The 20,344-nt window shown below is 35.5% G+C and overlaps 1 protein-coding gene across 1 annotated transcript; it reads left to right on the plus strand.

Moving 5' to 3' along the window:
* The first annotated feature begins 8,680 nt into the window (after positions 1-8,680).
* Positions 8,681-20,134, plus strand: LOC142235392 (uncharacterized). Its single transcript, XM_075306645.1, has 2 exons — positions 8,681-9,608; positions 19,917-20,134. The coding sequence occupies exons 1-2, from the start codon at positions 8,681-8,683 to the stop codon at positions 20,132-20,134; spliced, it is 1,146 nt and encodes a 381-aa protein (XP_075162760.1).
* The last annotated feature ends 210 nt before the right edge of the window (positions 20,135-20,344 follow it).

Here is a 20,344-nt window from a genome sequence, read left to right on the forward strand (position 1 = left end):
AAGGCTAGCGACTACCTTACATATTCCAGGGGAACTAGAATCTGTTGGTATGCCTCTGGCTACCAGCAAGCTCTTACTGCGTGAGAAGGCTGTTATGATGGCAAATTATCGATGGGAGAATTGCTAGTGTTCTCAAGACGTCAGATTTTACTCCTGGGTCGCTGCCTGATAGGCGATTTTGCAAAAACTATTGGCGCGAAGTATAATGACTACTGTATGAGCTGTCACGATGCGGAAGAAAAGGAATCAATTAAACACCTCTTGTGTGAGGGTCCTGCATTTTGTGTAAGACGTAAACGAATATATATAGCTTTAGATTACTGGCGGACTTGGAAAACGTTAACTTAAGCAGTCTGCTAATGTTTTTGGAACACTCTGGTTGGTTCAACCGACGAAAATAATCGAGAAGGTTCAACGGTTAAAACTAGAAGTGCGCATATGAAATAGGTACTTTTAGTTAATGTGGTATCACAATGGACTGAATAATCTAAGTGAGCCTGATAATAAATCGGTCTGCCACTTTAACCTAACCCATGTAGACCCCATAAATGCCGACCACGGTCTATATTTTGGTGTGGCACCCATATAGACCGATCTCCCGTTTGGAATTCTTGGACCTCTAAACATCACAATTTTTATCCGCCCGTCGTGAATTTGTAAATGTATATAATCCTAATACAGACCGGTCTCCCCATTTAACTTCTTGAGGCGATAGAAGGCGTATTGGCCATCTAAATTGCACGAAACTAGAAGTAAAAATTTCCCGAGTTTCTCGAGCTCATTCGAGTAATGGGAGTAAACATCTATAGAATTTAGATTTCAAATCATATGAAACGCGTTATTCCAGCGGATTTTCGAGAACATTTTGACGAGATATTTATGATTCTTTAAAACTCAAAAAAAACTGGTTCTTATAAATCCAGAATCTGATGTAGCTTCCATATATAGAAACTCTAACTTTGGGAAGATTACCATTTGCTATCTGCCATCAAATCCACCTGAAATTCTACTCTATTCTATTCTATTTGATTCATGATGGTAGGTATTTAGGATTCGGCCTGGCCGAACTTAATGACGTATAGGTTTAATTGTTTTTTCTAACGATGTTAAGAAGTTCTAAGATACCTTGACAAGTGTAACCACAGCCTAAATAATTAGATGGTGGATTACAGCCTTTGGTAGAAGTTTCTACGCAATCCATGATGGAGGGTACATAAGATTCAGCCTGGCCGAACTTACGGTCGTATATACTTGTTTTAATTAAAATTTCATTATTTTAAAGAAATTTTAATTAAACAATATTTTGTAAAATTGCACATCCTAAAATTTAGATTGCATAATCTTTCATATTGGGTCTATGGCAATTTGGAGTTTTACTCCCATTTTCAGGAAGCTCCGTTAGTGCTACGTTAGCTAACGAATTTTTACACCGTTCTATGGACATGTCTGTCATCATATCTATATATTCCATATGCCAGTTAGCAACTTAACTGCTAAAAATTTTTCAGTTAAAGTTAACCGGAGAGAAGATATTTCGATTTTACTTTTTGTTAACTGGGAGTTAAAGTCTAACGGAGATACATGAAAATGGTCGTTAAACGGTAATTTATCTGTTCCGATAATATGTTAGATATCTGTATTATAATTATTTAAATTTTATATTGACTAGATTTAAAGTTAGTTTGAGTGTAACATAGACTTAAAGGTGGGTTACTTTATTTCGACTTTGGCTCCAGATTTGTGCCAAAATTCTGAAGTGATTTTCGAAACCTTGGATCCAAGTAATCCTTGAGTCGTTAACATTCACTGAATCATGATGGTTCATGAATATCCTCATCTACAAAGATTATTCATGAACCACCACCTAGGCTATCGTTAGCAAATGCCATTGACACATGTTGACCTTAGCAACACATGAGATACGAATTGAGAGAAATATTACTTCCTTCCGGGCAACTGACCAACTTCTTGTGGTATAGCAAACTTAGTAAATACAAATGTAGCACATATTTCTACAAATTTGGGATGTTTACCTACGACGGTAGGTAGAAAGAGTGAGGTACTTAAATGAGATTGTTGTCTATCTAAATATCTTTGGGCACTCTACTTAAATATTTTGTTTTAGATAAAGGAAAAGCCGCCATGGACTAGAAAGAAACGTTCTTTGAAAAGTTTTTGTTATTGTTATTTCTGTAGAGAAAATCAAACACATGTTCACAATAGAGACAACAACGATAACAACATAGGGATAAATATGCATACACAGGCACACACACACCTACAAAGTCGTAAATACCATTAGAATATTTTCGGCTAAGATGCTGTCAAAATAAGTCATTGCAGTCGATTCATGGTATGGGGTATCGGAGAAAAGGCACAAAAACAATGGATGAATTAGTTACCCATCTGCAAATAATTGATTTCAAGATGAGAGAGGCGTACAAAGGTTAAAAGGTCTAATAAATAGAAAAAAATCTTAAGAAAAAGGCCAAAATCTTGATGTGTAATTAATCAATGCTCAGAGATGAGGTTGTCAAAAACGATGACATATCATTAAATTATTTCTATTATATGCTACAAAAATTAATCAGGAGTATAAAATGCTTGAGTGGAAGACACCAGTACTTAAAAAAAAACCCTCCATAAAAGAGACCAAATTTTTTTATGCCATACACGTGAAAAATAAGTCGTTTAGAAAATATTGTTCTTTTCTTACATCCCTCTTGCCCGACTTCTTGACAACTGGATCAAAGTTCCCAAATTTGCCTGACATTTCCAAGGAGGATTGGGGGTTGCGTCGGCTTCATTATTTTCTGAATGGGAGCCTCACCTTTGCATGATTTTTATTTAAGTTTACTGACAAAAAACTAAACTCCTTCGATTTACTTGAAATTTTCAATGGACGTGAGGGAGGCCTAATACAAGGTACCTGATTTTTCGGTGTCTAGTCGAGGAGGGGGACTTTTTGCTAATTGGACCAACGTTCCAAATACACGCAGAGAAGAAACATGATTGTCACAATCATATTCGAAGAGCAAAATAATATGATAGAAGCTATTTTGCGGCGACCATGTAACATTGCAACCCGCAACCATGTTGGCTTAGTGAACATGGTTCTAAGAAAACTATAATTGTCCTCATCTAAAATGTTATTATATTGATAAAAAGAAATTTGTTTGAATGAAAAGACGGTTTAAAATGTGATGGTATTCGTTAAAAATGTTTTTCTCCGTATTCTCCGTCCATTCCAAGAAACAATCAACACACGACTGACGCGCAAAATGAAAATCGTGTGTACCTGCTCAATATTTTTATAAAATTATTTTCGCTGCAAAAAAAAAAAAAAATAAAAATTAAATGGTCACGAAAAAATGTAAATGGTCTATATGGTCATGCAATGGTTCTAGACATGTCTATACTTAACCTATAAAAATATTTTTTCCCTGTAAAAAAGTCAAGAAATTGAATGCTCAGGTAAATAATTTTCCCGACCATTTAATGGTGTCAAATTCTATCATTTAAATGATAGAACATGTTTGCGGTATTTGAGAACCATTCAAATTCAAAATTTTTCTCCGCTCGAAAACTATTTTTACAAAGACAAAATACATGGTTTTCGCGGCAATTACATGCTCTAGATAAGCATTAAATGAATGCGGCAACCATGTCCAAACATGGTTTTTGTGTGCGTTTAATTTAATATTTTTTTGCGATATTCGATCGGGGAAGGGAAACTCGCCATTGAAATTGTGAAAAATTTAAACTTCTTCGATTTATTTGGAATTTATAGAAAAAGTGGGAAAGGTTATGGAATGAACGTAGGGTATTTAATTTTCGAAGAAGGTTAACCTTCTCTGTGACCAACTTTTTGAAAATTGAAAGTCTTTCAATTTTTTCAAATTTCCAGGTAAATTGAGGATGCTCTCTAAATGAGAAGAAGGTGCATTATTTTTTGACATTTGCACGGGAATGGGGACTCATTCTAGCCAGATTTTGCTTCATTTTCCAGTATAGGTTCGGGAAAGGCATCTACTCCATGTCCGACATTTTAAAAAATGTTATATTTAATGTTAATTTTTTTTAAGAATATTTAGCATTTTCTCTTATTTTTTGTACATAAAACAAAAAAAGCTAATTCAACTTAATATCCGTATTTCCATGGAAAGATTATTATGCTGTGTATTTCGTGGGACCAGCTGGGTTTGTTGCACCATGAACTGCTGCAACCCACTGGAACTATCGCAGGAACTTTTTATCGAATGGAACTGAAACCTATGAGCCAAGCATTGCGAGTGATAAACGTCCTCAATATTTGCAAAACCCGTAAAATCTTACACTTATGCGAAGTCCCACCCAACAAGCCCTACAGACATTCCTCCTTCTGATTACCACTTGCTCGAATCAGCGGCGCATGACTTGACTGAGCAGTGGTAAATGGGCTGACCCCTAGTCGTTGAAGCATGTTGTGAAATTTTGTGTTTGCTGTCAAATCCTCAAATATGAACCGATTTCCATGATTTTTTTCTTGATTAGATCTTGTAAAACCCTACAAAAAAGTTCTCGTGCATTTGTGAATATTTTTAACACTTCGCGAGATATGGGCCTAAAAGGTCCGTTTTTGAACGGATCCATGTTTTTTATGACACAAATCTCTTTTAAATTAGAGTTGTGTGTACTTGATTTTAAGGAAATAAATTTTAATATATACGTACATTTGGGGTTTTCCTTCAAATAGACATTATGTTGTGTTTCAAGTAAAAACCCCTTTTAAAATAAAGTTTTAAAAAACACGTACTAATTTGGATTTTTTGACTTTTCCAAATTAGTACTTGTTTTTCAAAACTTTATTTTAAAAGCGAATTTTACTTGAAACACAACGAAATGTCTATTAAATTTGAAGATTTTTCAGAAATATTAAAGCCATGCATTCGTATTTTAAGACCATGTATCTTTGGCCTCCCGAAAATATTTTTTTCAGTGTGGTCACTTCTCAAAGCAAAATGTTATTTTTCAATGGGATTTTTTGTCGCCAATCATAAAATGGTTGTCGAAATCTGGTACATAATGTCCGAACAAATAACATGGTTGCGACAAACATATTGCATGATCAACGTCCAAAAATAATATTTTGTTCCAGAAGGAGACAAACATGTTATTTGGACACCATCCCAAAATACTGTTCCTTCTCTAACGCATGAGTTCAACAAAATGTCCCATCTCTGTAAAATGTATTGGTTTAGATTTAAATATATCTTCCATTTATATATGCCCCAATTTTTCGAAATCTCTGCATAATACCCTTATGTAATAACCGATCTTACTAAAGACTAAAACAAGTGAGTAAAGTAGAAAGTCTGGCGGGGCCGACTATATCATACCCTAAACCACCCCCTACGGAATTAGTACTCATTGTTTTAGGGGTATAGGTTTGGGAGATAAACCGTATTTCCTTATTTAAGAACATTAAGGGATTATGGGAGTTTTATCACAATCTGAACAGATATGTCCGATATTAGGAGCTGTAGTTGACTCTGAAGTTAGTATGCAACTAATATTTAGTCCATTATGAAAAAAGTGGAAATAGCTAAATTAGTGTGGATAATAATACCTTGTGCTAAATTTGAGTAAGAAAGCTTACTAAATAAGGCTATTATGGGCAGAAATAAAGTTATAAGGGGTACATTTTTGAAAAACCCGCCGATACACATATCTACATGGGAGCTATATCTAAAACTGAACCGATTTGGATTATATTTTGCAGGTTTGATTGGTATTACAGAAGATTACCTTGTGCTGAATTTTATCGGTTAATAAATGAGGTCACCATGGTCAAAAATAAGGTTATAAGGGGACGTTTTGGGAAATCGGGCGCTACATACATATTGGAGCTATGATATTTTGCACATGTAATCAGTACTATAAAATATTATAGTATGCCAAATTTTGGGAGCTATAGCTAAATCTGAACCTATTTCGATAATTTTTTTTTTGCACATATAGAAAATTAGATTTGGCCAACTTTGAGTAAGATTGGTTGACAAATAAGGGATTTATGGCTAAATATGAGAAAATCGGGCGATACATATATATGGGAGCTATATCTAAATCTGAACCGATTTCGACGAAAAATGGCACACTTAAAGGGTGGTCAACTAGATTACTTTGTGGCAAATTTTTCCCAAATTCAATGGCGTTCGTCCTTGTGCCAAAACAACGCCAAACTCCAAATTTCATCAAAAACTGTTAGTAATTGCGACCGGAATCCTGCGAACAACAAATACATGATCGGTTGGACAGACGGATGGACGGACACCAAGGGCTAGATTGACTAAGGAGGTGATTCTGAGTCGATCGGTATATATTTTATGGGGTCTAAAATCAATATTTCTGGTACGCACATTTTTTGGCAGATCAAAGTTATTATACCCTGACCACTATGTGGTTTAGGGTATAAATAGTGGGCTGCCACATAAACCTACCCAAAGTTGCCACAATATACTTTTCTATAGTATCTCCTTAAAATATCATTATAATTATATAATGTGACTTCCCTATGTATTTATATCACAGGATTTTCAGAAATATAATCATATTCCTTATTAACTAATCGCATGCAAATATATCGCACAGTAATTTGTTGTGACATTCGCTTAGCCTGCACAATACCAGACATAAGGCCACATTTCAACAATTGTTCAGCTTCAACTTTGCTATTTTACTCTCATACTGATGATATAGAAAATTAACTACTTAAAGCTACTACAAAATTAATTCTGATAAGATTTCAAGCGAAAATATTTATCCTAAGCTTATATGGGTCCATAAATGCCATAAGAGCATACTGCACAATACGTAAATTTCTACAAATTTTAATCTCAACAACAACAGTCTTACTTAAGTTATTTACAGTAAATATTTTTATGCACTGGAAATATAATCATAATTTCTTGAAGCGAATAATATTGAAACAATGGCTAAATGTTAAGCATTTTGTATATTTGCTACTTATGGATACATCCGAGAACACTTCTCTTACTCTTAACTGATATAAATACACTGGGAAGAAGTAAATACAGCAATGAGTTTGGCTGTATCATAATTTAGGTACCTTCATTCATAGATATAATTAGTTTAACTTAAAAACAAGTGGAAAAATTAAATGTTTATCAAAACCTGGACCAAAGTAGCCAGTCTTGGAACTTAGGTTAGGTTAGGTTAAAGTGGCAGCCCGATTAAGTTTCAGGCTCACCTAGACTATTCAGTCCATTGTGATACCACATTTAACTAAAAGTACCTACTACATATGGGCAATTCTAGTTTTAACCACTGAACCTTCTCTATTATTTTCTTTTTATTAGGTTAAAGTGGCAGCCCGATTAAGTTTCAGGCTCACTTAGACTATTCAGTCCATTGTGATACCACATTTAACTATTACATATGGGCAATTCTAGTTTTAACCACTGAACCTTCTCTTTTATTTTCTTTTGTTGAACCAAACAGATTGTTCCAAAAACATTAACAGGCTGCTTAACGTTTTCCAGGTCCGCCAGTAATCTAAAGCTATATGCCCCTAAAATTCGCTTACACCTTAAACAAAATGCAGGACACTCACACAAGAGGTGTTTAATTGATTCCTTTTCCTCCGCATCATGATAGCTCATACAGTAGTCATTATATTTCGCACCAATAGTTTTTGCAAATTCGCCTATCAGGCGGCGATCCGTTATAGCAGATATGACAGCCTTCTCACGCAGTAAGAGCTTGCAGGTAGCCAGAGACATACCAATAGATTCTAGTTCCCCTGGAATATGTAAAGTAGTTCCTAGCATTTATAAGTGAGAAATTAGCCTTGATTAGTAGAAAGCATATACTGACATCAAGTACCAAATTTCAATCGTATCGGATGAAAGTTGCTTTTTCAGTAGGCCAATATGCACCGACTATCCTCAGAAAAAAGTGAACGAAATTTTCCAATAGCCAATTGAATCTTATCTAGAGCTAAAGACATTAGCTTTTATCTTGCGTCTCAGGAACTAGGAGGCCCTTTAAAATCCAGCACTGTGAACACTCGCACCAAATACACGGGCCCTCACCGTTGAAAGTAGGTTTTGCTGGGGGCTAATATATATATATATATATATATATATATATATATATATATATATATATATATATATATATATATATATATATATATATATATATATATATATATATATATATATATATATATATATATATATATATATATATATATATATATTACAGAACCGATTACAAGTATGAGAACAAACCCATTAACGACGACGACTTTTGGCTTTAAGAAACGGATAATGATTGGTACTTGGAACGTGAGATCGCTATCGGACCACTCGCGCTTGGAGCAAGTATGCCGCGAGATGGAATGTTATAAACTAGAAATGCTAGGATTAAGCGAAATAGGATGGCTAAAAACTGGGACCACACGACTATCTTCAGGGCATCTCTTCCTCTACTCTGGAAATAGCTATCACAAAATACGCGGAGTTGGACTGCTCCTAACACCTCACTCTAGCAAATGTCTCCTGGCATTTAACCCTATATCGGATCGAATCATAGTAGCTAGATTTAACTCTCGTTTGCGCAAAATATCAGTAATACAATGCTATGCGCCCACTGAACCTGACTGCTGGATAGTACAATGACCGCCCTCCCTGGAGGTGACATTAAAATAATTATTGGAGACATGAATGCCAAAGTAGGCAACGACAACACAAACATTGAGTCAGTGATGGGCAGAGAAGGACTCGGGCCTATTCGCAACGATAACGGCGAACGTCTCATCGATTTCTGCACACTACACAACCTCTTCATAGGAGGTACAAGATTCACCCATAAGGACATTCACAAATACACCTGGGAATCACCTGACTGCCGTACTCGAAATCAAATAGACCATGTGTTAGTAAGCAAGTTATTCGCAGGCTCCTTGGAGGACGTAAAAACCCGTAGAAGCGCTGATATGGATAGCGACTACCAACTACTAGTGGGAACTTTCCGTCTAAGGCCTGCGGCGGTCAAACAAACAAAACAAACAGCAAAATATGAGGTATCGAAACTACAGGACCCAACAACCGTGGTGATGTATAACAACAGTCTAGCGTTAAACATTAAGGATGGAAATTGGGAAGAAGTTGCAGAAACATGCAAGCAGACCGCGAAGGATATACTTGGAACTAAAAACAATCGGCGCAAGCCATGGATTACCGACAACACATGGGCTGAAATACAGAAGAGGAAAAAACTAAAACACAAAATTATGAGAGTCAAGGATACGGCAGAGAAGCTCGCTACCAGAGCAGAATACAGACGAGTATCCTTAACCGTGAAGTCACTAGCACAGAGCGATAAAAACTTGTATTACAACAACATCGTCGTCGAAATGGAGCAAGCAACAAACACAGGAAACATGCGCAAGGTCTACGCATCCATAAAGAAAATTGGTGGTAACAACATCAGAAATGCGGCAATAATTAAAGACAGCGATGGCAACATTCTAACATCGCCAATGTCACAACTCAGTCGGTGGCGGGAATACTATATTGAACAACAGCGAACCCTTGACAGCAGTACATGGCAGCGTCAACACCATATACAAAACGAAATATTGGACATCTCAATCGAGCCTCCAACGACTGCAGAAATCGAAACCGCGCTACTACAGCTCAAGAATGCTCAGATCGACTCAGAATTTCACCACGACCCAGAATATATATATTTTATGGGGTCTTAGAGCAATATTTCGATGTGTTACAAACGGAATGACAAAGTTAATATACCCCCATCCGATGGTGGAGGGTATAAAAAGTAATATAATTTAAATGTTTATTGCTACCATATTTTTTCACAAACAAAATTTCGCCACAATTAAATGTTTAAAATAAGCATTAAATGGCTTGATGTAGGTCGGATGGTATTGCAAATGGGCCATATCGGTCCACTTTTACGTATAGCCCCCATATAAACGGACTCCCAAATTTGGCTTTCGGAGCCTCTAAGAGAAGCAAATTTCATCCGATCCGGCTGAAATTTGGTACATGGTATTGGTATATGGTCTCTAACAACCATGCAAAAAGTGGTCCACATCGGTCCATAATTATATATAGCCCCCATATAAACCGATCTCCAGATTTGACCTCCGGAGCCTAGTGGAAGAGCAAAATTCAACCGATTCGGTTGAAATTTGTTATGTAGTGTTAATATAGGGCCTCAAACACCCATGCAAAAATTGGTCGAAATCGATCCATAATTATACATAGCCCTCATATAAACCGATCCACAGATTTGACCTCCGGAGCCCCTTGGAAGAGCAAAATTCACCCGATTCGGTTGAAATTTGGTACGTGAATTTAGTACATGATATTTAAAAACCATGCCAAAAGTGGTCCATATCAGTCCATAATCATATATAGCCCCCATATAAACCGATCCCGAGATTTGGTTTTGAAGCCACTTGGAGGAGCAAATTTCATCCGAGTTAGTTTCAATTTGGTACATTGTGCTAGTATATGACCGTTAACAACCATGCCTAACTAGGTCCATATCGGTCTATAGTCATATATAGCCCTCAGATAAATCGATCCCCAATCACACAAAAATTTGTCCATATCAAGTTCATAATTGTATATAGCCCACATATAAGCGACCCCATATTTCAATTCTGGCTCTCTAAGTACCGTGCAAAAGTCCACCTTTTTTGTCTAATATGTTATATACGACGTATGGACTAACTCACAATTTAGAAAACGATGTTAAGAAGTTTTAAGATACCACAACCCAATTAATTCGATTGTGGATGACAGTCTTTCGTAGAAGTTTCTACGCAATCCATGGTGGAGGGTACATAAGATTCGGCCTGGCCGAACTTACGGCCGTATATACTTGTTATTTAATAGAGCTTCTTATCAGTTTAGCCTTTCCTCTTCGTGTAAGCTATAAAATAAAATTAGCACTGTTTAAATCCATAAAAACTATATATGCATATACATTAAATGCTGTCTGTGTCCTCCGTGTTCACAATGAAAGAAATTTTCTATTTGTGACAAAGACAGACATGTTGCTGCCTCCACATGCCTCTGCGTTCATATCAACCACCTCACTGTCTGCCATGGTTGTACCACCGCGCTCAAATGGCTCAGGCCAATCACTCAGAGTAAAGCACAATGAAACAGCAAGTACTCGTTCTCGTGAATACCACATCACAAAATGAATTGAACAAATACATGAATAAGCGAACATTATTGTTATGTTATTAGTTTATGAATGCGATAAATTAAGTTAAGATATAGAAATATCAGGGTGAATCGGGAAAAAATATTAAATAATTTTCGGTCGATCCATTTCTATTAAACTATCCAATTATGGAACTCATAACTTGTTTAAATTATAAATACAAAAGTAAAGTGTAATGTCGGGCAGGGGCGACTATGTTATACCCTTCACCGCTATATAGACCAAAATTTTTGATCTCAACGCCTTCTCATATACTGATATTTAAATCTGAAACAACTTGACGATTAACGATAATTTATTGGGCGATACATACGTATTAAAGGTATAGTCAAATTTTAGACATTTTTACAATCTTTGCTACTTAGCAGTGGCGATTTTACTAGGATAAAGGCTACACACAAAAAAATACTTCTTTCCTCCCAAACGAAATGTTTGACAAACAAATATCGTTTCTCATTTGTTTTTCGTTCTAAGGAAGTTTGTTTGGAAGGAAAGTATGGCATATACTAGAGATCTGCATCGAATAACTTTTCACTACATATATGCATGTCGAATATGGTACATACACACTCCTTCTCTCAGAGCGCAAGTAGTGAAGTGAAGAGAACACTTGCTTATCAAACGAGTACTTATCCGAAACAATATGTGTTCTAAAAAAAAACAGGAACAATAATAAGTAAGTAAAACCTAAAATCGGGCGGGACCGACTATATTATACCCTTCACCATTATGTAGACCAAAATTTGTGTTACAATCTCAACTCCTTCAAATTTGTTGGGAGTTATTATCAAGGTTTGGCATATTCGGGCGATATTTCCACAAGTCGAGGCTTAATTTAAAATTCGACCATTCTGTGCAAAGTTTGGCATTACTCCTACACACTGTAATGCCAAACTTTCCACAGAATGATCGAATTTTAAATAAAGCCTCGACTTGTGGAAATATCGCGACTACGATATGGGGAAATCATCACAGAATTTTTTGTAAAATGTTGGTATTTTGACCATATTAGATCAAGATGACACAAATAGCATATTAAATGTATTCTCTGTGGAAACTCTCGAGTCAATTGGAAAGAAAACTCCCATTGAAAATGGGACTAAAATATGAACCATTCTAACATATTTCCCCTACTCTGGCGTGCAAATATATGGGAGCTATATCTAAATATGAACCAAATTTGACATGCATAGTTAGAATAATAATCCTGCTATCTCAGCAAAAAACGTATATGCACAGAAAAAAAATTTCCGTAGTTAAACTAACTTATTTTTTATTGCAAAAAAATATTTGTTTGTAGTTCAATTTTATTATTTTTTTTGCGAAATTTTCCACAGTCCAATGAAATTTTCGTTTTTTTAAGTATGTCTTAAACATTTTATGAACTTAACGCGCGTATAAAGTTCATTTTTAGCTGAAACAAATGAAAATTTTCGTACGATTCCCAATAATAGTAAGAATGAACTACTGTTTGGTACAATGGTCATGATTTGGCGCCAATGATTTTCTTATTTACTTTTAGTTAATTTTTTCTTCAATGAGAGGCAGTAATTTCGAGAACAACAATTAAAAAGTAAAACATGGTACCAAATTTTCCTGGTTTTAACAACACTTCGTGGAAATCTCAAACCATGGAGTACAAAATAGTTCAATTTTCGAGCGAGGTATTTCATTCTTCCTATAAAACAGTTTACCTTTTTTTCGGTGTGGGAGAATGATTTTGGCCTCCGTGGTAACATGGGTGTAAATCGGGCGAAAGATATATATGGGAGCTATATCTAATTCTGAACCGATTCCAACCAAATTTCATTTCATTTGAAGCAACTCAGGGCAAAACTTTGGCTTTTGAAGCCATATAAGAGCAAATCGGACGAAAGATATATGTGGGAGCTATATCAAAATCTGAACAAATTTGGTATGCTTAACGATACTATTAACTCTAGCTGTGGCACTATGTACAAATGTAAATATTTCATTTTTGACACTCTTGCCATTTCAATAATATTTATCCAATTTTTATGAAATTTAGACTCAGTGGCTAATTTTTCGTGCTCTTTCATAATATGTACAAATTTAACAATATTTTTTACAATATAGCAATTTTTCAATACATTTTTGTATATTTCTTCAAAATCTGCCACTATTTACATAAGTAAATATTGTGATTTAACATACTTTTAGTTGATTTGTTTTGAATAATTTCATATGAAAATAATACAAATAAGAGAAGGGGAAATAAAAACGTAAAATATATATATATATATTTTGGGCAACTGTAGCATTTGGTTTGCACCCAGCTGTGCTCCACACAGACTGGTTTTTTTACATTGTCCACATTTTCGCCTTGTAGGACGCTTCCTTTTTTCTCACCATGGTAGCACATATAGCAAGCGGTTTTTACTTTTGAATATCCTCTATCACCTTCATCAGGCATAAAAGAAATAGCAAACGATTGTATAGGTTCACCGATTATGTGTCTACAATGCTCAATTTGTTTTTTGTAATTGGTTTAGAGCCGTTTAAACAAGATTCACGAAAAATTTAATGTTTTCGCTCCATTGAGAATTTTTATCCAATTTAAATCCGTTTTTACTAACCAAAAATTGCTACCTGTCTAATTCAGATAGCTCACCGTCGTTTTCCATATGATATTCCCCCACTTCATTCTCATGTAAATCGGAGTAAAATTTGGCTCCTGTGGTCATATGTGTATAAATAGAACTAAAGATATAATGGGAGCTATATCTAAATCTGAACCGATTTAAACCAAATTTGGCATGCATAGTAAGAACGTTAAGTCTACACCCTGTGCAAAATTTCACGTAAAGCGAAGTAAAATTTAAGCTTCTGTGGCCATATCCATATATGTGGAAGCTATATCTAAATCTGAACCGATTTCAACCAAATTTGGCAAGCATAGTAAGAATATTAATTCTACTCTTTGTGCAAAATTTCACGTAGATCGGAGCAAAACTTTGGCAATATGGGTGTATATCGGGCAAAAGATATATATGGGAGCTATATCTAACTCTGAACCGATTTCAATAATGTCGAATGTCGATAATGTTCAAAAACAACAATATTTTTTCTGTAGCGAATATCAGAATGCAAAACAAACATAAAAAAGCGGTTATGAAGTTAAAAATAACAAAGTAAACAAAATATTTACATATATAAATAGTGGCAGATAATGTAGAAAAACATTGGTGCCTAAGCTAGGGTTAAACGTACTCCTTGTGCAAAATTTGAAGCAAATCAGGGCAAACCTCTGGCTTTTGAGACCATATGAGTCTAAATCGGGCGAAAGATATATATGGGAGCTATATCTAAATCTGAACTGATTTTAACCAAATTTAGCACAATTAACTACACTACTAAACGAACTCCTTGTGCAAAATTTGAAGCAAATCAGGACAAAACTCTGGCTTTTTTGGCCATATAAGTTCAAATCGGACGAAAGATATATATGGGAGCTATATATAAATCTGAACCGATTTGAACCGAATTTGGCACACTTAACGATACTCTTAAACGTACTCCTTGTGCAAAATTTGAGTAAATCAGGTCAAAATTCTGGCTTTTGAGGCCATATTAGTCGAAATCGGACGATTTCATATTAGATCGGTGGTAAATATATATGGCAGCTATATCTAAATCTGAACCGATTTTTTCCAAAATCAATAGCGATTGTCTTTGAGCCAATGTAAAACTCTGTGCAAAATTTGAGGACGATCGGACTTACACTGAGAGCTGTACTTTGCACACAATATTACATATACAGACAGACGGACAGACAGACAGACGGACATCACTAAATCGACTCAGAATTTAATTCTAAGACGATCGGTATACTAAACGATGGGTCTCTGACTTTTCCTTCTTGGGCGTTACATACAAATGCACAAACTTATTATACCCTGTATGTTACCACAGTAGTGGTGAAGGGTATAAAAAATATTTTCCACTTCCACATGATTTATTTAGTTCTTAGCACCTCTCTAATATGAACAGGACGGAGAATGGAATCGCGGACCATACAGTTTTAAGCCAACATACTATACACTGGGCTGCGTAGCTGTTATTGTCATCAACCGACAATTACCGCTGTAGCCATCATCGCACAAAAAGCTCATACAGTTAAACAGTTATATTTATAAAGCATAATTTTCGGCGCCCACGCGCCGATGTAAAGAAACTGTATTTAACAAAAACATATATTTAGATGGTCATTTTCTCAAAAATACAACTTTTGGAAACGGAAATAACCTAATCTTACATGTATTCCAAAAGTGTTCGCAAGATTTAGAAAAGATACCCGGCATTACAAAATTTGTCTTATTAAATACTTAATGCCAGAAAAGAGCAGTGCTTGATATAAAGAAACGGACTATGATTTATGAACAAAAAAAAATATTTTTTTTTTACAAAAATAAACATTTTGTAACAAAAAAAATTTTTTAGTGATACGAGTTTGAAATTTTCAAAGTGGTCCAAAAAACTCCAACAAAAGAACAAGGTTTTCGATACACGATATATATATATATATATATATATATATATATATATATATATATATATATATATATATATATATATATATATATATATATATATATATATATATATATATATATATATAATATATATATATATATATATATATATATATATATATATATATATATATATATATATATATATATATATATATATATATATATATATATATATATATATATATATATATATATATATATATATATATATATATATATATATATATATATATATATATATATATATATATATATGGTAGCTAAAGGGTGATACGGTCCAAATTTGGTCAAGAGAAAACGCGTGTAAATCGGTGAAATCGTTTATTTAAAAAATCAAATTAAATTTCTTTTTCAAGTTCAATTAGTATAAAATTCAGGAAAAATATTCAGTTAGGCTTTCGCTTTTCCAAATCCGAATTGCCGGGCCTCACGCTTGACACCTGCCATCAGATTTTGTACAGCCACCTTGTCCACATTCTTCGCCGCAGAAAGCCAGTTTGCCTTGAACTGCTTAGCAGTTTTTTGGTCTTCTTTAGGTTCCGCTTGACAATAGCCCAGTATTTCTCAATTGGGCGGAGCTCTAGCGTGTTGGGAAGGTTCTTGTCCTTAGGAACCACCTCCACGTTGTTAGCGGCGTACCACTCCATGGCCTTTTTACCGTAATGGCAAGATGCCAAATCCGGCCAAAACAGTACGGAACAACCGTGTTTCTTCAGGAAAGGCAGCAGACGTTTATTCACTCTTTCACGTAAATTTCTTGGTTGACAGTCCCGGAAGCTATGAAAATGCTGCTTTTCAAGCCACAGGTACTGATGGCTTGCCAAACCAGATATTTCTTTGCGAACTTTGACATTTTTTGTGCTTGAAAATATCTGCTACCTTTCCCCTTCTTTTTGCCGTATAAATCTCCTGTCCCGGAAGCTGCTTGTAGTCGGCTTTGACATAGGTTTCGTTGTCCATTACCACGCAGTCAAACTTCGTCAGCATCGTCGTGTACAGCCTCCGGGATCGCGCCTTGGCCGTCGTATTTTGTTTATCATCGCGATTTGGAGTCACTACCTTCTTGTAAGTCGATAGTCCGGCTCGTTTTTTGGCTCGATGCACGGTTGTAGACGATACACCCAGCTTATTTGCGGCATCTGGGAGAGAGAGGTTAGGGTTTCGCTTGAAACTACCGGCAACTCTCTTTGTCGTCTCAGCGGCTTCCGGTTTTCGATTTCCCCCCGATCAAGACTGCGTGGCTGTCGACAAACGTTCCCCAAACACTTTAATTACATTTGTAACGGTTGATTTGGCAACTTTTAGCGATTTTGCCAGCTTTGCGTGCGTGTAGCTCGGATTTTTGCGATGCGCGAGCAAAATTTTGATACGCTGCTCTTCTTGCTTGGACGGCATTTTGACAACTGAAGAGTGAATTCCAAAATCAAAATAGGAGCAACATTCTACACACACACACCTTCAAAATGAGGGGTGTTCAGGGTGTATTTTGTTTATCATTGCGATTTGGAGTCACTACCTTCTTGTAAGTCGATAGTCCGGCTCGTTTTTTGGCTCGATGCACGGTTGTAGACGATACACCCAGCTTATTTGCGGCATCTCGGAGAGAGAGGTTAGGGTTTCGCTTGAAACTACCGGCAACTCTCTTTGTGGTCTCAGCGGCTTCCGGTTTTCGATTTCCCCCCGATCCAGACTTTCTGGCTGTCGACAAACGTTCTCCAAACACTTTAATTAGATTTGTAACGGTTGATTTGGCAACTTTTTGCGATTTTGCCAGCTTTGCGTGCGAGTAGCTCGGATTTTCGCGATGCGAGAGCAAAATTTTGATACGCTGCTCTTCTTGCTTGGAAGGCATTTTGACAACTGAAGAGTGAATTCCAAAATCAAAATAGGAGCAACATTCTACACACACACACCTTCAAAATGAGGGGTGTTCAGGTTTTTTAAATGCAAAATTGAAAGAAATACGTCAAGTTTATATTGACCAAATTTTGACCGTATCACCCTTTATATCTAAATTTGAACCGATTTGGATTATATTCCGCAAGTTTAACGATGCTCACAAGACATTGGGATGTGCGAAATTTTAAGAAGATCGCTTGATAAGCACGTCAATTATGACCAGATCGGCGATAAATATATATGGCAGCCGAGCCGTTTTTTCCAAATCAATAGCGATTATTTTGTGGGTCAATCGGACTTAAACTGCGAGCTGTACTTTGCACACAAAAATATGTGAACTGACAGACAGACGGACATCGCTAAATCGACTCAGAATTTAACTCTAAGACGATCGGTATACTAAACGATCCGTATACTTCATGGGGTTAAACACAAATATACAAAACTTATTATACCCTGTACCACAGTAGTGGAGAAGGGTATAAAAATACTGCTTTTGAATGGCTACGAATGCATGCACAATAGGGCTATAACTTTTTAACAATTTTTGCGAATTTCAAAATTGGCATACTATAGTCCAATAGGTCATTAAAAACTATGAAGAAATACGTTTTTACTTTTTCGCTAGCGTCAAAAAAGTTCACCCACCAACAGCGATGAAGTTTAGAATATGCCCAGCAAAAACTCTCATTACCCGGTAATCTTGTAGGTAAGCCTATTTAAAAATTAATAACCACTTATTAATTGGCATCGCTTCGGATTACATTTACATACGCATGTCCTAGAAGGAAAGTACTTCTCCCCAGGCATACTTTCGGCCATAAAATAAGTGCTCGCCAGTTCATTTGCCCCTAACGTTTCCTATTATATCAAGCATATGATACGGATTCTTCATTATTACGAGTATTCAAATCGATTTTACTCGTATCCAATTTTTTAGAGTACATGCATTTGTAGTTTAAGTACAATAATATTTTGTCTTGGCTTAGTTAGTTACAAAATTTGACACATAGTAATATTTAGACAAAAATCTGTTAAAATTTAAAATCCTTTATATATTCTGGCAAAATTATTTTTTTCTGCACAATATACTCATGGCAATGTATTTTTGTTTTCAAATTCTTGTAACAGTTGTTAAAGTAAATTTCTGGAATAGGCTGAAAAGAACAAAACGAAAAACCATTTCACTTAGCGTTGGTTATCAAATGGCTACAAACGCTCTAGGAGGCGGTTTCTGCAGATGAACAGACAAACGGATATTTGACGGTGATATATGCAGATTTTCTTTTAGTTTGTGTTGTATTTGATTTTTGATTTTATTTATATGTTGAAATACTAAATTGATAGATATTTTATATTCATTTGGTTCGTTTGTTGAACTCTGTGTTATAAAATATAATAGAAATATCAGCAAATTTATTAATATAGAAAATAAAAACAAGCGTGGACTACCGAAATTTCGATCAGGCCGAATCTTAGATACCCTCCACCATGAAGTACGTACAAATTGCTACTAAAAACTGCCATCCACAATCGAATTACGTGGGTTGTGGTAACTGTTGCCGATGGAAAGGTATCTTAAATTTTCTTCACATTGTTTTCATCCCTCCTCCAAAGGATTGGAAATATACTAATTTTCTCATTCCGTTTGCAACACGAAATCTGGTATCAGACCCTCTAAAGCATATGAAGCGTGGTAAAATTCGGAGTTGATCGATTAATGTGAATCGGTCCATCCGTTGTAATCATGCTTACTTCCAAATGACAAAAGGTATTGCCAATGGGTCATATCGGACTTTTAGTTATAGCCCCCATATAAACCGACCCCCCAAATTCGAAATATCCTTAAAAGCATATTTCATCCGATCTGGTTGTGTTTATTAAAATGTGTTAGGTGGTGTCAGTATCGACATTCTAAACACCCTTCAAAAATTAGTTCATATTGGATTGCGGGATGATTGTTATGCATTGCAAACAACTTTTTATTTCTAAATCACTCGTCTGACAGTTGAAATGTTTATTCCAATGACAGTCAATTTTATTATTTACAGCCTTCAAAATAATTTTGATCTAATTATTTGGTTAATATTTGGCTGAAAAACTGCAGGTGGCTATCGTTAGAGTCCTCCATCATTTAAATGTATATTAATCAAATGTTTCTATCATTGCTCATTATCGTGATACTGGCAGTGTTGAATGGGGACGAACAACACGGTAACAACACCAGAAATGATCCAAAATATGAAGCCCAGACTTTAGACCTTGGTCTAAAGCCATTGAAGTCCCAAAAATTGCAAGAGCTTATAAATGCACGAAAAGTGACCATTTGTGAACATTTCGTGAACAAACAAACTGATCGCTTTCGATTGGCCCTCAGAACTCACGCGCCAACGACAGATACGGTGTAGGCCACCATAACGTCTCGTATTCGTCGATTGTGGGTCAAAATAAATGCCCAGTATAATCGGGAAATGAGCTAAAATCTGTGGATCCAAGTAAACTTTTTTTTGAGTGTATACTAAAAAAAAAACATGAATCCAAAGATTTTGACCTTTCTTTAGGGCTTTTTGTTTAATTCCGAAACAAGGATGCGGCTTTTTTTAACTAAATACATTTTT

This window comes from Haematobia irritans, chromosome 4 (assembly GCF_050003625.1).
Source record: "Haematobia irritans isolate KBUSLIRL chromosome 4, ASM5000362v1, whole genome shotgun sequence".
NCBI lineage: Eukaryota > Metazoa > Arthropoda > Insecta > Diptera > Muscidae > Haematobia > Haematobia irritans.

Excerpts from the sequence above, each read along its gene's own strand:
- LOC142235392 (XM_075306645.1), top strand. The coding sequence starts at position 8,681 with ATGACCGCCCTCCCTGGAGGTGACATTAAAATAATTATTGGAGACATG. Across the intron at positions 9,609-19,916 it reads ACAGCGAACCCTTGACAGCA|TGTTGAATGGGGACGAACAA; the intron begins GTACATGGCAGC and ends TGATACTGGCAG.